At 29.4% G+C, this 21,203-nt stretch overlaps 1 protein-coding gene across 5 annotated transcripts; it reads right to left on the bottom strand.

Moving 5' to 3' along the window:
* Window positions 1–822: 822 nt before the first annotated feature.
* LOC119616261 (kelch-like ECH-associated protein 1B) lies at window positions 823–19,399 on the bottom strand. 5 transcript variants are annotated; one of them, XM_037972594.1, is made up of 5 exons: window positions 19,232–19,399; window positions 4,092–4,426; window positions 3,712–3,969; window positions 2,963–3,645; window positions 823–2,908 (listed from the first exon to the last, which is right to left on the bottom strand). In XM_037972594.1, the coding sequence occupies exons 2-5, from the start codon at window positions 4,416–4,418 to the stop codon at window positions 1,723–1,725; spliced, it is 2,454 nt and encodes an 817-aa protein (XP_037828522.1). In that variant the 5' UTR covers window positions 4,419–4,426; window positions 19,232–19,399; the 3' UTR covers window positions 823–1,722. The 5 variants fall into 5 exon arrangements, with proteins under 5 accessions (XP_037828522.1, XP_037828519.1, XP_037828520.1 ...); XM_037972591.1 differs by lacking the exon at window positions 19,232–19,399 and adding an exon at window positions 17,475–17,865; XM_037972592.1 differs by lacking the exon at window positions 19,232–19,399 and adding an exon at window positions 17,494–17,864.
* Between the last annotated feature and the right edge of the window lie 1,804 nt (window positions 19,400–21,203).

Here is a 21,203-nt window from a genome sequence, read left to right as displayed (position 1 = left end):
CAAAAAAAATGTTTCAAAAAATTAAAACAAAAAAAAAACTAAAATAATATTAACACAAATAGTGTATTATTCTTTTATACTGCCTTCATTCTGGAATATACAGGTCTGTCACACATTTCCGTATTATAAGAAGGAAATGCATTTTATTTCAAAGCTTTACGATTGTGTGTATTCTGCATTACGATCGTAACTACGTTTTTGTAAGTTATTATTTTAGTGACGGAGCTTTGAATCGAAATGCAGAATACCAAAGTTGCCAAACGGAGAAAATTCCGATTCGAATTGATATGCAGAATAGGGGTTATTATTCCGATCGATTTTGTATATAAAATTATATTGATTTCATTAGAAATTGATGCTGTTTTATTCAAAACCGGAATCGTATTTTAGCAAAGGTTCTTGTTATTTAAACTTTAAGAAAAAACATTTTAGTTTCTCCAAATTCCGAATTATGTAGTTAGTTCACAAAAATATTAAAATTATATTGATTTTATTTAAAATTGATTCTGTTTAGCTTATCAAAACCAGAATCGTATTTTAGTAACGGTTCTTGTTATTTAAACTTTAAGAAAAAACATTAATTGCATACAAATTTCAATTCCACTTTAAAAACTGAAAGTGGTTTATTCGGAAATAATTTAATTTTCGATAGTAATGGAATTCTGAGACAGGCCAGATAATTTCTTTAATTTAAATTAAATTTGTCATTTAGGAAACACAAACAATCTCTATATTATTCTTATCTTACTTACTGTTACTTAAAAAGCTTATTTTTAAATAGACATCAGTAGTGAAAAACAACTATAAAACATAATGCGTTTATTGTGTTTTAAGTCCAATGTAATGTAGAATAATTTAAGTGAGCCTTTATTTTCTGCAGTATTAATATTCAGTGTATTTTACGCAATATTTATATGTATGTATTATTTTTATGCGAATGTTTAATGCGCTTTTATTCAGTAAAATTAAATATGTATGTACAACGTTGTCTCTCTAATTACATACTGAACTATTTAGTGTAAATTACTTAAAAATCTATGTATATTTTTTATTCTATCTATACCACCAGACTTTGAGAACACTCAGGTATATATTGATTATAAACAGATATATTAATAGGAATATAGTTTGTTTGTGCGAATCGTTACCTAAACTGAAAATTTCTTATTCCTCTGATCCAAAACCCTTTAATTTTGTTCATTAAAAAATGTTAATATTTTTTTTATTAAGAATAAACTAATAACGAACCTGAAATGCAATTTCTTACCCATGCATCTGTTTTTAGTGAAACTAGTTTTTCTTAAAGTTTCAATTAATGTTTTTACTAAAAACTTGTTTCTGTTTTAGTGAACAAAACAATGTCAAATCAAAATTAAACAAGACAAAAAATACTTTACATATTAATTAGTTCAAATAATGATAATTGTTTAAATCTCAAAATACTGATTATAAGATTTGAATATATGTATGTATTGTGAATCAGACAATTTGTCATATTATTTTAAACGATCTTATTAAGATACTGAGCGTTGTTTATAACTATGTAATATACAGTTATTCAGTTTAAAACTATTCAGTAGACGCTTTAGAATCAGGGAATTATTCAGAAGAAGTCAGTTAGGAGATTTTCGGTTATAGGTGACGAAATATGAATGCATGTGTATGTGTGTAATTAACTTATATGTACATTTGTATGCTATAGTTACATTAATATAAAAACAATCATGATAAAGTTCCAAATTTTTTTGAATGTTTTTCCAGTAATGAGTTTAGATATTCTTGTACGACATTACGAGCATTACACTTTCGTATGACTTCGATAAGGCACTTTGTTCTGAATTCTGACAGGTGACATTTTCTTTTGGCATTCGGAGAAGGCAGCGCCTTTGTATGATTTTTATTCATATTGATATTAATATTGTTTTTAACGTTAGAATTTACAAAAGTATTGGAATTTTCAATATCGTATTGTGAGGACGATGATGGCTGCTCGAAATATGACATAACTGGCGGTGTCTCTGCAGTTGAACTTGCTTCTTCATTTCTATTTTTACAAATTTTTCTACACAAACGACTGCGATGTTTTCTATGAGGAATGTCTTTTGCGGATGATAATAATGGCAGTGGTTTAATCAAAAAGTCGTTTTTCTTGCTTATGGAAATTTCTTCTTTTGAAGTGGGTACTTCTTCACTTTCGCAATTCCGACACCCACTGCTTCCGAATGATGTCTGAAAGCCAACAAACGATGAACTTCCTCCTAATGAACTGTCCGTACGGCTTCCACTGGGTTGGTCACTTGAGTTGTCATCAGTACGACTATCATTACTGCCCGGTCCACTGCCATCACGCTTCTGACCATCATCTTCTATGCAATCCATGAAATTATTAACACATGATGGTTGGTAAATGACGGCGGATGCATGACCCGACCTTCCCGAACTAAGCGGAGTACCTTGTTCCCAAGTATTGGTTTTTGGATCGTAAACTTCGACTATTGAAAGAAAGTTCGTTCCATCAAAACCTCCAATTGCATATAGTTTTCCATCCAGCGATGTTAACGACAGAGCACTGCGTGCAATTTTAATGGGTGCTACATGGTCCCAAACTTGGTTTTCAGTGTCAAAGCGTTCCACGGAGGACAATTGTCGCGTACCATCAAAACCACCAACTACATAAATGTATTGATTAATGGCTGCCACACCCGCACCACTGCGACCACAAGTCATGGGTGGAATGAAACTCCAGGCATTATTTTCGGGATGATAGCGTTCGACAGAAGCCAGGCGTTCAGTACCATTAAAGCCACCTACTGCATATAGAAGCCGATTTACTACAACCACACCAACCCCCAGCCGCTTAGCGTGCATTGGTTGAACTGGAAACCAACGATCAAGTTCTGGATCATAACTAAAAAAATGTTTGTTACATATGTATATAGTACAGATTTGAGAAAATACTTACTATTCAACTGTGTTATGGTATTCAGAACCAGCCGATCCACCCACTGCATACATTAGTTCATCCATAACAGCAACACCAACACGGTGTCGAGGGACAGTCATCGGTGCACACGGCCTCCAATGTTCAGTTAATGCATTGTAACGATCAACCCAATCTGAGTCATAAGAGGAGCCGATTGAATTGTTTCTTCCACCGACAGCATAAAATACTCCTTTTAGAAAGGCAGCGCCCAAACCTGACCGGGGTATTCGCAAACTGCGTAATGTTGTCCATGTTTTATCGTCAACATTATAGGCCTCTAAAATATCTAGAGACTGACGAAAAAATCCACCGGCAACAAATATCATACGTGTAGTATTTGGTTTACGTTCCTTTACAACAGGCCGTTTGTGTAGAGTCAAGTCTTTAAAAATCTTTGCCAAGTACTCACGGCAAGCAGGTACTTTACGCAAAACATCACAGTTTTTCATTTGCTCACGAAGGAATGTAGGCGTGAGAAATTGACAACGAACCGAACATAAAATATGTTCCATTTTAGGATAACGATTTTCCTCGTCAAATTTCACCCACTTTAGGACGGCATTATAAACTTCTCTTTCACCTTGGACATTTAGTTCATCACGACGAATCAACGCGATCAATTGATAAGCTGATAACTGCAAAAACTCCTCCTCTTGGCAAACCTTTAATTGAATTTTCATATCTTTAATTAAAGCCCAATAGAATAAGAAAATATTCGGTTGAGATACCTGCGTAAAATGACGTTCTATAAAATGATTGGCCTTTTTCTGGAGTTCTGTGCATCCATGTTGTTCTGCAAAACTTGCTATTCCTATCGCATTTGTTGGATCCAGTTGTCGTTCTAGAAAGGCACAACAAGCATCAATAACATTTGGAACTTGAAACATAGTTGCGGCTGGCAGCAGTTGACAAACAGTCACCTCCGTCACTCGTATATGACCGGTGTACATGAAATATATGATGCGACCCATAGCTGTCGGACACACCTATAGACGTAAGATATATTTTACTATAGGTTAATACATAAATATGCATTTATATGAGCCAAACATAAAACAACATTTTTGTTTACTACATTGTTTGCAATTGTATACAAATCAGTACTAACCCCTTGTAATTGAACACGAGACATTTCGGTCTCCTTGAGACCTCCAGTAAACATAGCTTTGAAATATGGCGATGCTGCCGACAGAACAACTTTGTGGGCAGGGAACAGCTCTTGCTTTACCTCAAGTATCACATCAGTGAGCATATTGTGTGAACGCATCATAAACATCATTTTTAAAGCTTCCTTTGCATAGTTTGACATGCAAAATGTCATGTCATCATCTTTGGCATTTAGATCATCATGGTCATCAATAGTTGAGGACCCATATGAACAGACACTTTGGCAGTGGGACAGGGTTCGACTACTGGTATCGGATGTGACATCCATTTTAGTATCTTAAAGATAATTAACATTAATTAAAATAAATACAATATTATAATAAAATGTTAAAGTTTAAACACTAGTTAAAAAGTTAAAGCTTTATTATTATATAATACAACCGCGAAATGAAGGTTTGTGAAAACCTTTGAAACAAATTCGACAGATTTTAATGCTTAAACTGCTAAAACCGAATATGAATCCTGTTTTTCTCTATCACCTACCATTTTCTCGCAAAATGGTATCGAATATTTTATTGATATATTACGGACATTTTATATAATTAAAAAAATAAATATACGTTAAAGGGTTAATTTCGATTTTTTCGATGTCATCTTAAATATGGGACTTCATTTTATATATTTCGTAAGTTTCATTTAAATCGGATCATTTTAATCGAAAATAAATTAATATTTCACTATGGTTTCAATAAAATTTCGCAACATTATTAAGAAATGCATAACAGTAAAGAATAAAGCCTGTTTTTCAAAAATTTTACCAAAATATTGTTTTCTCCGAAATCCTCGAAATTAAAATCGCAGGTACAGCTAATCTGTGAGAGATATCGATCTAATTTCTTTACTTTTTAATTCCCTTCTGTATTGTCCATAAGTCACATGAAAATCTTCCTAAAGTTTTAAAGTTTGCCTAACAAAATTGTTAAAAGTTTGAAACTGGAGTTTTTATACAGTTGTCTGAATTTGCAAAAAAATTTAATATTTCTCAGTTAAGTATTTTGTGATCGGAGGAATTTGTAATAACTTTTAGAATTTTTGTGTTTTATATCTTATTGGAACGATAATTGCATACACATTCCAGTTAACGTGGCCCTATCGTGCACATTTTTTCCAGAATGCATTTCCATAACTCAAAGTATAAGTCTAAATGTAGAGAAGGCCAATATTACAGAATTCTGTTATATTACAGAATTTCACATTTGGGACTCAAGTATACAGTCAAAAGTACAAAAAGGTGAAAATGTGGAAAATTGGTGGGTGATACGAATTTTTTATTTCCATATTCGGAATCAGCATACGAAATAACACTGGGATTAGTGAAAACGAATTCAGACTTATACCTCTTGACAAAGTTGGTATAATTTTCATCCTTAAAAATAGAACAGTACAATTTTAAATTAATTTTCTGACTGAAGAAACAAAAATAATATAAAATTATACAAAATAGTTAGACATTGTTATTTGTGCCAAATGTTTATAAATTCATGTTTTCTTTCATAGATTTGTTTTTAGATTAGTCTGATCTCGATATTTACGAGATTGTATTAATAGAATTTACAAAAATTATAAATAATACGTGTGATTGTAGTCAAATTTAAAATTATATTTCCAAGATATGCAAAAACCTTTAAAATAATATAAATACATACGAGTATGTATGTATGTATTTCAATAAATATATAAATTTCATACATTTCACTATAGTTCAAACTACCAGTTTTCCTGTGCGAAATTCAAATTTTGGAACAATGAATACAATTTATTTTTTGATATCATCCTATTACCAATACACCAATATATTCAAATTCGCAATACATTTTTGCGAAATGCTAAACACTGTTCTTATGCCCGCAATAAAAGTCATCATTTCAAAATATTTAAAAAATTTGTTTTGTAGAGTCTATATTTTATCATTATTTTTAAACGTTAATTCTGGAAAGTGTGTAAATAATTTTCAATAACTGTCAAATGGATAGCACTGTAGGTGTCAGTAGTTTATTATACCCTACACCACTTTAGTGGGAAGGGTATTATGCGTTTGTGCTGATGTTTGTAACGAATTAAAATATTAGTACTATACCCACCTTAAAGTATACCAGAATCACTTTCTGAGTCGATTTAGAGGTCGCAAGATAATTTGATGAAGTTTAGAATACGCGTTTGTTTTGACCCAAGGACGATGCCTATTGAAAATGGTTAAAATCGGTCCATTATTTCACCTAGCCCCCATATAACTGAACCCCCCGAAAAGGGCTTTTGAGCTCATGATTATGTATAATATAAATGTATCTCGATGAAAGTTCGCACAAGTAAGTATAAGCCTTGATAATCGGACTTCATTTGACCCTAGCCCCCATACAAAGCCCCCTTTAGAAAGTGACTTGAATATCCGCAATTAATTTATTAACACTGTTATTGCAATGAAATTTAGCACAGACAAATATTATATAAATACTAGGGTGATCGACTCGATTTTTCAACCGGTTTTAAAACCGGTTTTTTCTGCTTTACCAGTGTCGGTTTTTTCTTAATGTTGATTTTTCGAATATCGAATAACCCGGTTTTTTCACTTTTTAAAAACCGGTTTCGAATACTTTTATTTGCTTTGTATTCAAAGATTATTTAAATGAAATTTTTAATTAAATAATAATACAGCTAAATTTTAAAATTATTTGAGTCGAGGAACTAGCGTATATTTTTCTAAAGCTCCTTTGGTTAAACTTTTTTGATTTTCCTAATTAATTAAAAAAAAATTATTTGTAAAATTGATAACTGTTTGATAAAATTTTATCAATCTTAAGATTATATTCAATTTACAATAATTAATTTACGGCTGAAATTTTATGAAAGTGTTGTCCTAAACAGGGCTTTTGAAATAAGCTAGGATTACATAGTACCTTATGTTTAACAGAAGTGTCCCACTTTTTTCCTAATTTTTTTATATTAATGAAATAATGTAAATCAGACGACTAGATCTATAGTTATAATCTTTTAAACTGTTAAAAATCGTTTCTGGCCATGTTTTATTAATCAAATTTAAACATAAACATTAAGTTTTTCAAATTAAAATATTTTTTTTTATTTATAATGAAAAACCGGTTAACCGGTTTTTTCTGAATTTGAAAAATATCAACCGGTTTTTTTTAAATGTCAACTATTCGAACTATTCGAAAACCGGTTTTTGGAAAATGTCGAATAATCGATCACCCTAATAAATACAAATATATCCAGCCCATTTTATAGGGATCGGTCCACATTTGCTCCTATCCCCCATATAAATCCTCTTTAAGAAAATTAGTTTTTCGTCAATAAATTGCTTAAATAAATCGGAATCAAGGTAATACATATTCAAAAATATTATGAAAAATAAATCACATTTAATATTCATAACTGGTGTAGGGTATCATATGGTCGGCCACGCGCGACTATACTTTTTTACTTGTATATATTCATGTAAATGTTTGGAAATAATATTCCTTCACTTCGAAAAAGACAATATGTATTTAAAATAACCTTGAAAAAATTAAATTTGATTTTAAAATTTTAACTTCATGAAAGCTTTTAAGAATATGTTAACGTTTGTTAAACCTGAAATAAGAAGAAATGAACAACTTGAAATGTTGTGAATTACTTTCACTCTATCCGAAATTGCGCATTTTGAGTAATTTAATATTTTCTAGGGTGCTACCTTATAAGCATTTTCAAATTTGATTAAAGGACTACGCAAAGGATGATGTCCTTATCAGACATGTGTTTTTGTCATCCTGTTATCCACGGTGTTTACAAGGAATTACTGTATTTAACGGTCCGAATTTTCGTAATTGGAAAATGGAAAATTGCAGTAGGAAGGAAGAAAAAAATTTTGTATTAAAACTGATTTATTATTTCGGGCAGTAGCAACCGCTGCTTGGAAGCAAAGATCTTCACGCTGGAAATTAGTTCTAAAAAATTTCGAGAGTCCGACAAGTCTTTCCAAAATGAAAAAAGTTGTGTTATATAAGTCATCTTAATTGTAGACAATGTGTTAATAACCACTAAAGGCTTAATTTTCGTTAAAATTTTTTCTAATATACATATTCATGCCTATGCTCCATCTTAAACTTTAAAGAGTTTCATTATTTTGTCGATCTTAATTTCGCACTGAAAAAGTGATGATTTGAACCAATGTGCATTGCCTTTGATAATAAATTTTGAAAACATTTTTGGATTCCTTTTCAAACAAAAAGAAAGTTAGATATCAAAATTATTTTTCAAATGTATTTCAAATTTAAAAATAGGCCAGAGGTAAACTTGAAATTGAAATATTTTTTAAACATATTTCAAATATTCTATGTTTCCAGCAAAAATAAATCGAAATACTTCCAAAAGAATAACAAATATCACCACTTCAAATGTGGAACTAATTGAATTTTAAAGACTTCCGAATTCTACTTTTTCAATGTGAAAGATATACATATTTTTTGTTTTAACATTTTTATGGGATAAAAAATGTTATAATTAATACTTCCAAAAGAATAACAAATATCACCACTTCAAATGTGGAACTAATTGAATTTTAAAGACTTCCGAATTCTACTTTTTCAATGTGAAATATATACATATTTTTTGTTTTAACATTTTTATGGGATAAAAAATGTTATAATTGGGTTTTTGTATTAAATGTGTCTGTTACCCTAATTAACGTTAATATTATTTAAGTCAAATTAGTTGTTTTCTATAATACTACAATTTCACTTCCGAATAACTTCCAAAAAAAGAGCATAAAAATTACTTCAGATGTAGTGAATTTGGAATCAAATAAAAAGGGCATCCCTCCTATGACAAGCCTGTGTTAAAATCATGACTTCTTCAGGTCTTTTTCAGTACTTCCATTGAGTAAATTCTACTTCTTTTTCGCTTCTTTGGAAGTTCTTTTTTTGCTGGGTTACTTTAAATAATTTTTTTCTCTTTTAATTTGTATTTCTTTTATAGAAATCACAATAGACCCCAATTGTCTTCGAGTGGAAGTAGAGGCTCGTACGTACACACCCCTTCCAAGCAAAACCAAAGACATTACTATTAAAAGATAGTTAATCTTTTCTTTTGTTCAATCGTTTATAATAGTTTTTGTTACTGAGCAATTATTATTTCATATTTTTGGTACTTTTTTATTAAATTTATCTATCATTTATTATCAATAAAAAATTAGCAATATACAAAAAGAGAAATGATAAAGTACACAAATAAAAGCTGCGTGTGCAGATTAATCCTCTGATAAATTTCATATTAATTAAATTAAAGCAATTATTAGAAACTAATAAATATTACTAGCAAATTCATTTGAGTATTCTCATCCATCAGACAGTTTGTTGATGAGTTGATTGGTCGTTTTGTTAGTTGTTGCTTGCTTATCAGTTTTCAATAATTAAAATTGCTTAAATAAACAAACAAAATTTGCCACTCAAAAAGCAAACTCATTCCGACCGATTCTCTTTCGCAGTATGAATGTTGTTTAGACGGTATTTTCCCAAATTATGCGAAGTGAATTGAGAATTGAGAGAGTAAAGTAGAAAGATTGGATATGTTATCAAAAAAAAAAAAAAGCACACAAGTTTTTATAATAATAAAATGCAATGTCACGCTCACGTAGACATACTGGTACTTGTATATTTTTAACTAGTTCGGAGCCAAATATATGTGCGTATACAAACATACATACATACATACATACATACATACATACATACATACATACATACATACATACATACATACATACATACATACATACATACATACATACATACATACATACATACATACATACATACATACATACATACATACATACATACATACATACATACATACATATGTATGTACATACATACATATGTACATACATACATATGAATGGAATCAAATACGAGAAAAGAGTTTGATTCTATCTAAATATCTGGGCTTTTATTAATAGATTATTATTTTAATGAGAAGTAAAGGGTTTACTCACAATCTGTTTATAGACTAAATAACTAAGTAATTTTATCATTTGTTTTAGTGTTTATCTAACTTAAATTTAAAACGAATCTATACTAAATACCTATTTTATATGAAATTTAATAGTGTATACATATTATGCAGACTGTTTCTAAGATGTAATTTTTAATTGTCATTGTTATATTAAATATTCCATGAATATACATTTTTAATTCTAAATATCATAACGGAAAAAAACCCTGTGATGACAGTATTTATTTGTATGCCGGCTAAAGAAGTGTAAAATAAAAAACATACCTTCAGTATCCATATGAGAACTTGAAAATCCACAATGAAGTCTAGCAACACGTACATTATTGCTACCGACATTATTGTTGTAAAATCCATTACTAAGATGAGGATAGAGATGTTGATTTGAATTTGTTGGGTAAGGGAAATTAGTTGTCTCTCTGTTATGTTCTATACTCTGTGGCATTCTGTATGTTTTTCTTTACAACTACTTTGTGTTCTTTTTTTATTTGTTTGTTTATAATTTTACAATTTGAAATGGTTGGTCTCATTTATAGCAAATGCTTTATAATTATTGTATTAGTGATTGATTGCTATTGTTATCAACCAACATATTATTTAATTTTACGAATGCTAGAATAAATGGCACAATATTCCAACTAAAATTGTGCGATCAAAGTTCACTAAAGACAACTAAATCTAATTATAAGTTAAATATTGAAAGGGGGTTTTAGCCATTGATCCATACGTAGAAAATTCTTATGATCGTTATCAGTACAAGATTTTCAAATATTTGCGATATATCTTAAAAATATTCCCGGCAGTATATCACAATAAAATCACTTTTACAAAAATGTTTTATATTTTATAAATGTTGTATGCTATATTGGATTGTACAAGTACTATAAAAAACTTGTCTTATATTAAATTGTATCGGAACACAAAACTAATGTTAAAAAAATAAATATTTTTCCCGTACATATGTACATTTAAACGCTTCCGGCGATAATACACAACTATTTCAACAAAGCCATACAACAGAAATGATTTCATTCGTAAATACCTGTTCGTAAACACGAAATAACCCAAAACTTTTCTGTTAAAAAAAGAATGAAATACCAAAATGTTGAAAACGAAAACTTTATTATCTCGCTTGATACCTTATTACTTAAGTAGAGGAATAAAAATCTGCAATGTCATGATGGCATTTTAAATCGTATATACTATACAAAAATATACTATACATATTAAACAAATTTTATTTGTTTAATATTATTTATTTATTTGACAGAAAAAGAAACGTTTTTTAAATAAATATTTAAAAAACTTGCAGTAAAGTTTTTCCCTTATTTTGTAAGATTACTATTGCTTAAATATGTACGTACATATAAGTAAATACGTAGTTTTAATAAAATAATAAATGCATTAATGTTGCTTTAGAATAAATGCGTAACTAATAAAATCACAAAAATTAAATAATTTTATATATTTTAAAAGTTTTTCATTAACACAAATTAATATATAAATTAAATTATTATGTGTAGACCTCCATCGGGTCTAGTTGTATTTCTTCGGATTTGATGTAATACTCCTTGATACAATTTCATATTTTTTTGTTAGACTTGAATGAGACCTTATACTCATGATACAGATACATACATATATACATATTTGATTAAAACAGATCAGTTTTTATGATATTTTCTCCTTTTTAAAGGATATACAAATTTATTAAAATTTATCTACTGAATAATTTTCGTTTATATTGGTATCAAATGAAAGAGGGCAATATCTGGAATATTTTTCAACACAAAAAATGTTAAATAATATCCTTTGAAAATTTCATCTTTCAGAATTTCTAATATATGTACATATTTTTCGTAAATAAATATATTCTTAAGCACATACTCATCACTCCTACAGCTAAATTAGTTATGGATCCCCATGATATATGGGGTCTTTAGAAAATTGATTTCAACAGACAGACAGTATTTTGCTTTTATTTTTAAACTGAAAAATAATTTAAAAAAAATATTTTTTTGAGAAAAATATATTAGAAATTCTCAAGGATATGAAAGTATTAATTTTTCAACGTATGTACTTTATTTACACATTTTCGTCCTGAAAAGATAAACAAAAATTGTTTTAATTTCCAGATATTGTCTTCTTTCATTTGACACCCAGAACTAATGGATGGAAATATTTTAATACATTTTATATTCTTAATAATTTAAAGTCCTTTAAAAAGGATAAAGGATCAGATAACGAAAAAATTTAAAAAATAAAATCACCTGTTAAAATCCGTTGAGTTTAATCTAACAGCAAGTTAAGCCACATTTAACTGATTGGTAGTGTCCGACCGAACGTTCGGGTACGGGTTCGGAGTTCGGTAAAAAGTGAGGTTCGGTCAAAATTTCGCCGAACACCGAACGCCGAACTTTTTATAAAATGTTTTTTTTTTATCATATTTTTATATCATCAAAAAGTTTTAAAAATGCTGAAAATCTGTTTACAGAATACATCATACATCCTGGCTGTACAATAAATTTCGGATATACATAGGTACAAAACGCCTTTTTAACCGTTCGTTTTTTCGGCTGATTTGAAAAACTGTTAACCAGAAACTGATTAAAAAGCTAAGAAAAGTGAAACATTTAATTTGAATTATCTAGTTTCGATTATAAATCTTTGATTTCATTTGTAACATCAAAATTTTCTAGGTTCTTATTCTCAGTCAGTTTCTTGAAAGAACGATAGGACCTAAACTATTGTTGCAGTTTGATTGGTATTCAAAATGGACAAAATCGGTTTAAATTTGGACATGGCCTCCATAGAAAATTACTAACGTTCATAACAGGCTTAAATTTTTTTAATTGTGTTAAGTATTGTATATATATTTTTTTATTTTTTTAAAAACTTATTTTACTGATTCGATAAAATTCATTTTGATTTCGATACATATTTAAAACGAAATTTTGATCACATTGGATCATAATATCATGTATAACAATATTATGATAAATACAAAAAAACCATGATGAAATATTTTGACGGTATTTAATCATATGATATTTTAAAATTGTTACAATAACGATAATATGTTTAGACTACAATCATAATTCTAATCAACATATTACTTTTAGAACATGGTTATCACAACCATGTTTTTTCTCAGCGTGCTCTTACAGATAATTATATATCATTGTCAATAAATCGTTTAAAAACCAAAAATAAAAAAGTATTATTTTTCATTTAAAAAAAAGTTCGTGTTCACCGAACTTTGAAAACCGAACAAAGTTCGGGTTCGGCCGAACTTTCATATTTACCGAAGTTCGCGTTCGGTGTTCGGTACCGAACGAAATTTTGAGTTCGGTCGGACTCTACTGATTGGTAAGAAACTCGCTCTTATTAGATCAATTTTTATTAAATAGCTAATCATAAATTTAACCGGAAACTGAAATTATAGTTCTAAATTTGTGGTGTAAACAAATTCCAGCATTAATTTTTGTTAAATATAAATGTATTTCAATCCATAAAAGGTTATTTAAGGAAAAATCGTAGAGAAGGATATACAAAAATAACACAATTTACAGCTGACAACAAAATGATTTTTATTTAAGAGAATTAATTGAAAACATTTGATCAATATTTAATGGAAAACAAATATCAGTATCTGTGTTGAAAGGAAAATATCGCAATTTGAGTTTTAACTGGAATAACTTTTAGATCACTAATTTTGAAAGTATTTGTACAAAACAATTTTTACAGCTTTTATTGAGTAACTCGTTAGCGTAGTACGCAAACAAGTCCACATTGAGATTTTAATGCATAATGCAGAATGATAGTATAACTTCAAATGCACATTTTAAAATAAAAATGCCATTATTGTAACTTTAAATATGTACTTTTGTTATGGTAGCAAATATATGTATATTCTCAAAAAAAAATATATATATAAAGAAATAGTGCGAATTCTTCACAATTTAATATTATAAACGCATTAATAAGTATTGTAAAGAGAAATATCAAACATTTTGTACATCAACGTACAAAGTCATCTTCAATGACTAAGAACTCATGGTATACATTTTTTTCAAATAAGGCGAAATAAGTAAATTTTAACAATGAACTGATTTTCTTGAAGAGGGACGATATTGAGAATAGCGTAAATTAGAGATCAGTTAATAGAGAAATTTTGGTTCCTATAAAACTTGTTTATGTCGAATTGCATCGCTATACTGTTATTTTAAGCCAGTTATAAGTTTTAAAGTTTTTGGGGTGGGGTCAAACAATGCACTATCCTTATACAATTTTGTAAATAGATTTGGGGTTCCATAAAACTTGTTTATGTTAAAGTTAATTTCTTAAGGGTACTTTATATAGAAGCTATGGCCAAATATGGACCGATACTCATAAAATTAGTGCAGCTATTTAAGTTCATTTAAGTTTTGTGTATATAAAATTTCCAAGCTGTACTGATATATTTAACCGTCTTGTCTATAACCGAGAAAAATTACGTACATCAATACCCAACATACCCGGGTATGTCATACAATTTATATGGCTATTTCATATTTTTATACATTTCTAGTGTATAATTCAGATAATTATTAAAATTAATTTAATAAAACGTCTGCATATATAAATTAAATAGTTTTTAATCATAAACCATAAAATTTTAGCAATTTTTTTTAAAGTTTTCTTATTGATTTCCTATTACCAAAAATATCATATGCAAACAACCTAAAGAAAAACGCCTTCATAACGTATAATGTACATTATACAGAATTTGACATTGCAAAATTTTGATTTCAAGAAGCTATTATTCAGTGACCGGGAAAGATAATTGAACAAAACTTTTTATATATTATTTATTAAGGTGTATATAATCAAATAGCATTAAAGAAATTGTTTTTGCTTTCGTACGTAGGGAACTTTTTTGCAAAACAAAAGATTGCTAAGTCATTGTCAAAAATTAAAATTTTTAAATTTAAACTTAAATATTTTTGTTTATATGAGAATAAAATTATTATAATCAGCATAATTTTACTTTACTAAGCCATATACAATAAAAAATAATTATTTCATCAAAATCGGCCCATATTTGTTAATGTTACAAGGTCCACTAATATTCCACATTCAAATTTATGAATAAAGACACATGACTCTATATTTGAAACTAAATTTGTTGTATAGGTAAATTTTTTTCATAAGATACAAGAATATATACATATAATTCTAATAACAAAACATAAACTTTAAAATGAAACTTAATTTTTGTCGACAACTGACATATAATTTGTATACATACCGGGGAATGTTGGGCATTAATACCCGAGGTAAAAATAGAAAACCGGTCATAAATCGGTTTGAAATATATATATTAAACAAATTTTTGGAAAATGAATAGAAAACATTACTCTGAAATCATAGTCCAAATTTCAAGCCGATACGATATATAGATCTCGAGATATATCACTTCAAAAATGAAAAACATACCCGAGTATGTGTGTATTGACATAACGGTTAAGGCATTTATAAGCATTGAAATAGCTTTCTGCAGGGTACCTTATATGAGGCTAGGATCAAATAAAGCTCGATGTCCGCCGTTTGAATACAAAAGGTAACTTTCTCCAAATTTGATCACGATTACTACCTACTCAACATATTAATTGCTGTTTAATTCGTTTTCCTAGTAGCCACTTGTATGGCTGCTATGAGAAATCGTGGACCGACACTTACTAAATATCATACACATCTGCCGATGTAAAAAAAAAACAAGAAAATAAAACATAGTTTAGTTTAAAAGGGTTGTATACAAAGGTATACATCCACTCGGAGACCCAAAGGTCCATTGTGATTCCCTTTACAAGGAAAAATTAAAAGAAGACAGAAGAAAAGAGAAAGATGAGAATGAGAAAGAATACTAATTTCCACCCAAAAAGATCAAAGAAAGAAAGTGGACTGGAAGGGAAACCCCTAATTGTCCGTTATCTGAATAACCAAAATATTCCCCCGATGACTAACTAACGAACTAACTTCGACGAATGCCTGACAGTGCAAAGAAAGTGCTCCTGACAGTGCAATGAAAGTGCTCTACTGACTGAATCCGTACGTCCAATTTTAGATAGTTGTGCTCATAATCCACTCAGAATACGTATCATCATACTAACCTCAGACTTGCTCATTTTAAGGAGATTTCTCATCTTGCTCTCATCAGGGTCACCCCATAGGATCTTTGTTATTTTTTGTATTGTTGTTGCTGGGGTTGGCAGCCCTTGGCCGAATAATTCGGGTCATTCCGGTACGTAGAACCGGTTGTCGGGGAATGAGGATCTTTGTGGTTCTACCCACCGTTTCATTATTCCAAGAGTCCTTACGGGATTCTCTCACACATATTTTGAATTCAGCTTTTGTTGCAGCGAAAGATTTTGCGTTCATCAGGTTAACTACCTTGAGCTCCCTTCCCTTTAAAGCTATTACATTCGTCCTTTCGTTGCCGACTACTCCCGAGTGGCTTGGTAGCCATATGATGTAATCCTTACCTCTGGGAAGATATTCAGTTAAAGCTTTCTTACAATCCAATACGGTTTTAGATATCGCCTACACCCTGTTAGTTCATCATGGAACATTTACCGACCCAATTACTTCGATCTTACTAGAGCTCTTTCAAACAGTCTGAATAAATATAAGTATGTACCTATAAGTAAAATTTAGTGCACTACTCACAAGTCTGTTGAAAAGGAAATCAAAATACGAATACTAAAACACAAAAAAGCTGCATGTTACACTCGATAAGGTACTTGAGAAATTTTGTCAAAGATTTTCAAAAATCTTAAAACAAAAGTATGGCTCCTAAGTGTTATCCTCTTCAGTAAATTTTCATCTAAAATACATCGCATCGCTCAAAATATATTTTATTTTTTTATATTATTTATTCATTCAATTGCAGAATCCCAGCCAAAGCCCACAATCGGCTCCAATAACACTCGACTTGTATATCGTCACCTGAAACGCAAACGGCCCTAACTAACCAAAAATTTTTAGTTGATTTTATAGTTGATTCTAAAGTACTGCATCAAAACAAATGTTCACACAAAAAATGGGTCCCCTCTCACCAAAATTTGGGATTTTATTGATAAAAAACAAAAGACCCAAAAACATTTAACATTAAAGGTTAAAAGTCCAATTTATCCATTTTTATATAGGCCATTGTCAACTATCATAACAAATTATAAGTTTCACTAATAAAAATGTTTGTATTTAAAAAGTTTTTTGTTTCTCCTGTAGGGCCGTTTGCGTTTTAGATGACGATATGTAGATCATCTTATACAATCTTAACCTTTTGTTGATAAATTTACCCATAGTTTTATATCCATAGCCTGCTTTATTTTTCTTCCTTTTATAAGTACTTCTCTGTGCGCCGCGGTGCTTATTTGAATCAACAACTTTTTACCGTTATTATATTTTAATCGATTAACATTGGGAACCGATTTTTTATTCTTGTACAATAAATATATAAGAATTTTTAGTATACATATAGAACAGAATTCAAATTTTTGCTCATTTGCTGCTGGTTTACAAAGTCTTTGCAATTTATTTTACTTATTGGATATTAAACATATTTTTGTTTATGACAATAAATGTTTATATACAAAATAAAAAAGCACGCGATTAAACAGAACTTGTTGAAATTGTCAAATCATCATGATCAATCACAAATCTAAACACCAATGATGGATCTCTTAATACAAATGTACAAAATTTAGTACGTTTATATAAATACCATCTAATAATATGAACATGCGTACGTACATATGTATATGTTTGTTCTACAATTAATATTTTAAAATATACATAAGTAGGTATGCAGTTCTGCCTTCTTCGTTAATCGTCGTAATTCACGAAGACACAATTACGTAAAAATGTACCCTTAAATTAATCTGATTTTAATGGTCTTTGTTTTGCTCCATGAATATATTAAAAGTACCTAATTTTAGGTACCTAGACATCTTTTATTCATTTTCTGCACAGGTGCTTCAATATTAGCAAAAATATTCCAAATAAATTTTAAAATTATTTTTCCTATAATCAGCTCAAACTGATTGCACAATTTTTTAATATTGTACTGAGATCAAAATTTGCAATCGTTTCAGTCTGAGGCCCCTTTCAAAAAATATTTTTTTGTTCTCGTGTTCAATATTCCTACATGATATTCTTTAAATGGCTATTCTTCGGAACACTATTCTACACGTATTGCTGTTTTATGTACATATCGGACGTTTACTGCAAGACTGACATAATCTAAAATTAGTGTTTTTTGAACCGATGGCTACAAGCAAGGATTCTTCATATAGTCTTTTATATAATTTTAAATATGAATGTATGTCTATTATTTTGGGTATAAGATCGATTTTTTGTTGTAAACAAAAAGATACAAAAAATTAAATTTTAATTAAGATGAGAAACATATTAACCTCAACTTCTATTATCTGAATCTTGTTTAATCTTTTAAATCCGTTGATTTGTTTAAGTTATTTAAAAAAAGCCATTTTTCTCGAAACGACTTTTTTTTATATATCGGTAGAAATTTACAGATATCATCAATAATATTTAATAGGAAAAGTACATTTTATAAAAATAAATTGTACCAAATTAAGGTTCCTAGCTATCAACACTACGAAGTGGCAAATGTTTTGTTTTTTATGCAAAAGCAAATTTTATATTTTGCATGTTAGGGAAACTTGTATTTTACGCAAAAATTGTTTAATCATAAGTAAATATATATTTGTGTGTGTATTATTTAGATTTCAATAGAATATTTTGTATACGATTTTAAGGTCTATGTATACAATACCAACATACCATTGCAATTTTTTTTTATTAAACTCTTTAAAAATTTACATATGCAGGTCTATTAAAAAGCAAATTGGACGTAAGTTGTTACTGCAGTAACATTTTTAGTACATGCTTTATCAAACAAAAACACAAATAAAACAGAACGAATAGTGGGAAATGACGTAGCACCCAATTATAAAACCACCTAGGGATCTGCTGCTGTTTTTTACAAATTAACCAAATATCTACAACAGAACTTACTTGTGGAAGCACTGTTATGTCTAATATGTAATAATAATAGCGTTAGAAGTTAAACTTTCTAATAAACTCTTAAAATAATAAAACACCGACAATTTTTTCACAAACTATTGTTTTTCCAAAAACACAAACTTTGACATATTATCAGAGCCCTGCGCCGACAAATGTTAAGGGCGGCGGCGACTGACACTAAATATGTCGGCGGCGGTTTAAAATCGACTGTAAGCCGGCTATGTTTTCAACTACGTTTAGTTTTTAAATTTGCAGCGACTTTAAATAAAAACGGAATCCGAGAGATCAGAAAGTGGGATTTTGGAAGCAAATATTGTTGAAGAACCGATTTTACTTTAACTAAATTCTTACTTGTTTATATGTTTATAATTTTAATCAAATGTTCTTAGAAAATGTAGTTTTTATAAAACTTAATTTTTATTTTACTTCCCAAGAATAATTTGTTCAATAAAGAAGTTTTTATTATTTAATCAAAAAGGAATAAGTTTATTATACTGCGCCAACAGGTTATGGGCCCAGAAAGCAAAATGGCTCGGGATATTAAAACATCATTTGAAAAATTAAACCGTAATAACTATTTTATATGGAAGCGAAAAGCCGAGTGCGTTTTAATACGCGATGACACATGGTGTGTAATAAGGTATCAGATTCCAGAGCAACCTGTTGAAGTTATGTTTTTAATAATTGTACTTGTTTAAACTTAACTTATATGTATCAAGTAATATTGTATTTTTGTGAACAAATATTTTTTACTTCAATAAAAAAACTCTGCTTACAATAGGTTATGTGCCCAGAAGTCATAGAAATTTAAATTAAGAAATTTATTAATTAAAAAAAAATTGAAAGAAATTTTTTTGAAAAATAATTTGTGTGTGAATAATTAGCAAGATTATTCAAGACCCAAGATTATTCAAGACTCAAGATTATTCAAGACTCAAGATTATTCAAGAATCAAGACAACTCAAGATACGAGATAACTCAAGATTCATGAAATGGAATTCTGCAAAAATATAAAACAATTATCTGGTGAGTCCGACTGGCCTATATGGAAAAGGAAGGTTAGAGACCTTTTCGAATTTTATGAAGGTGCGCTGGATGTAGTTGAGCATAAGCTAGTCAAGCCGCAGCCTCTTGAAAACCTGGCGACCGAATCACAACAAAGAGAACACAAAAAGCAATGTGAACTATTTAGAAAAGCCAATTGCTATGCAAAAAGCATCATCACGAGTACAATTAGTGATGAAATATATCAGAAAATAATGGACAAGGATTCTGCTTTTGAAATGTGGGAAGCTTTAAAACAGCAATACGAAGCAACTTCCAAAGATCAACTCTTTAAGATGTGTACGGAACTTTTTTCTTTTCAATGGAACAATAAAGAAGACGTTTCAACACATATTTCAAAATTAAAGAATTTATTTAATGAAATAAATAATGGTTTAAGGTTGATAAATGAACATACATTGCCGGATCTGTTATTGGTATGTAAAATTCTATATGTTTTACCAAGTTCGTTTGAGATGTTCAAATCAAGTTGGATGATGCTTACCCGAGACGAGGATAAAACAGTTGATGAATTGATTATGCAATTATGTTTATTTGAAAGAAATTTAAATAAAGGTGAAATTGATAATGAAGAAGCATTGATGGTAAACCAACGAAAAGAATTTCATCGTAAAAAGAATTTCAAATCAAACAACAAGAAAGAAGATACTTGTCATTATTGTAAAAAGAAAGGACACTGGTTAAAAGAATGCCGCAAATGGATATCAGACGGAAAACCAAACAAGCTTCAGAAGGAAAAGGTTGAACATTCTAACGTTGCACTTCAGTCACTGACAGCAGAAGCAAATGTTGTAATTTCAAAAATGGATTGGTGGGTAGATAATGGTGCTACAAAACATGTAACACATTCATCAGAATTTTTCATAGAATATGAAACCTTTAAAGAACCACATTCCAT

This window comes from Lucilia sericata, unplaced genomic scaffold (genome assembly GCF_015586225.1).
Source record: "Lucilia sericata isolate MDLA Ls3-8-SP2 unplaced genomic scaffold, ASM1558622v1 Contig000064F_arrow, whole genome shotgun sequence".
NCBI classification, from domain to species: domain Eukaryota; kingdom Metazoa; phylum Arthropoda; class Insecta; order Diptera; family Calliphoridae; genus Lucilia; species Lucilia sericata.
The sequence above is the reverse complement of the archived record's forward strand: the minus strand, read 5'-3'. Positions and strand labels throughout refer to the sequence as shown.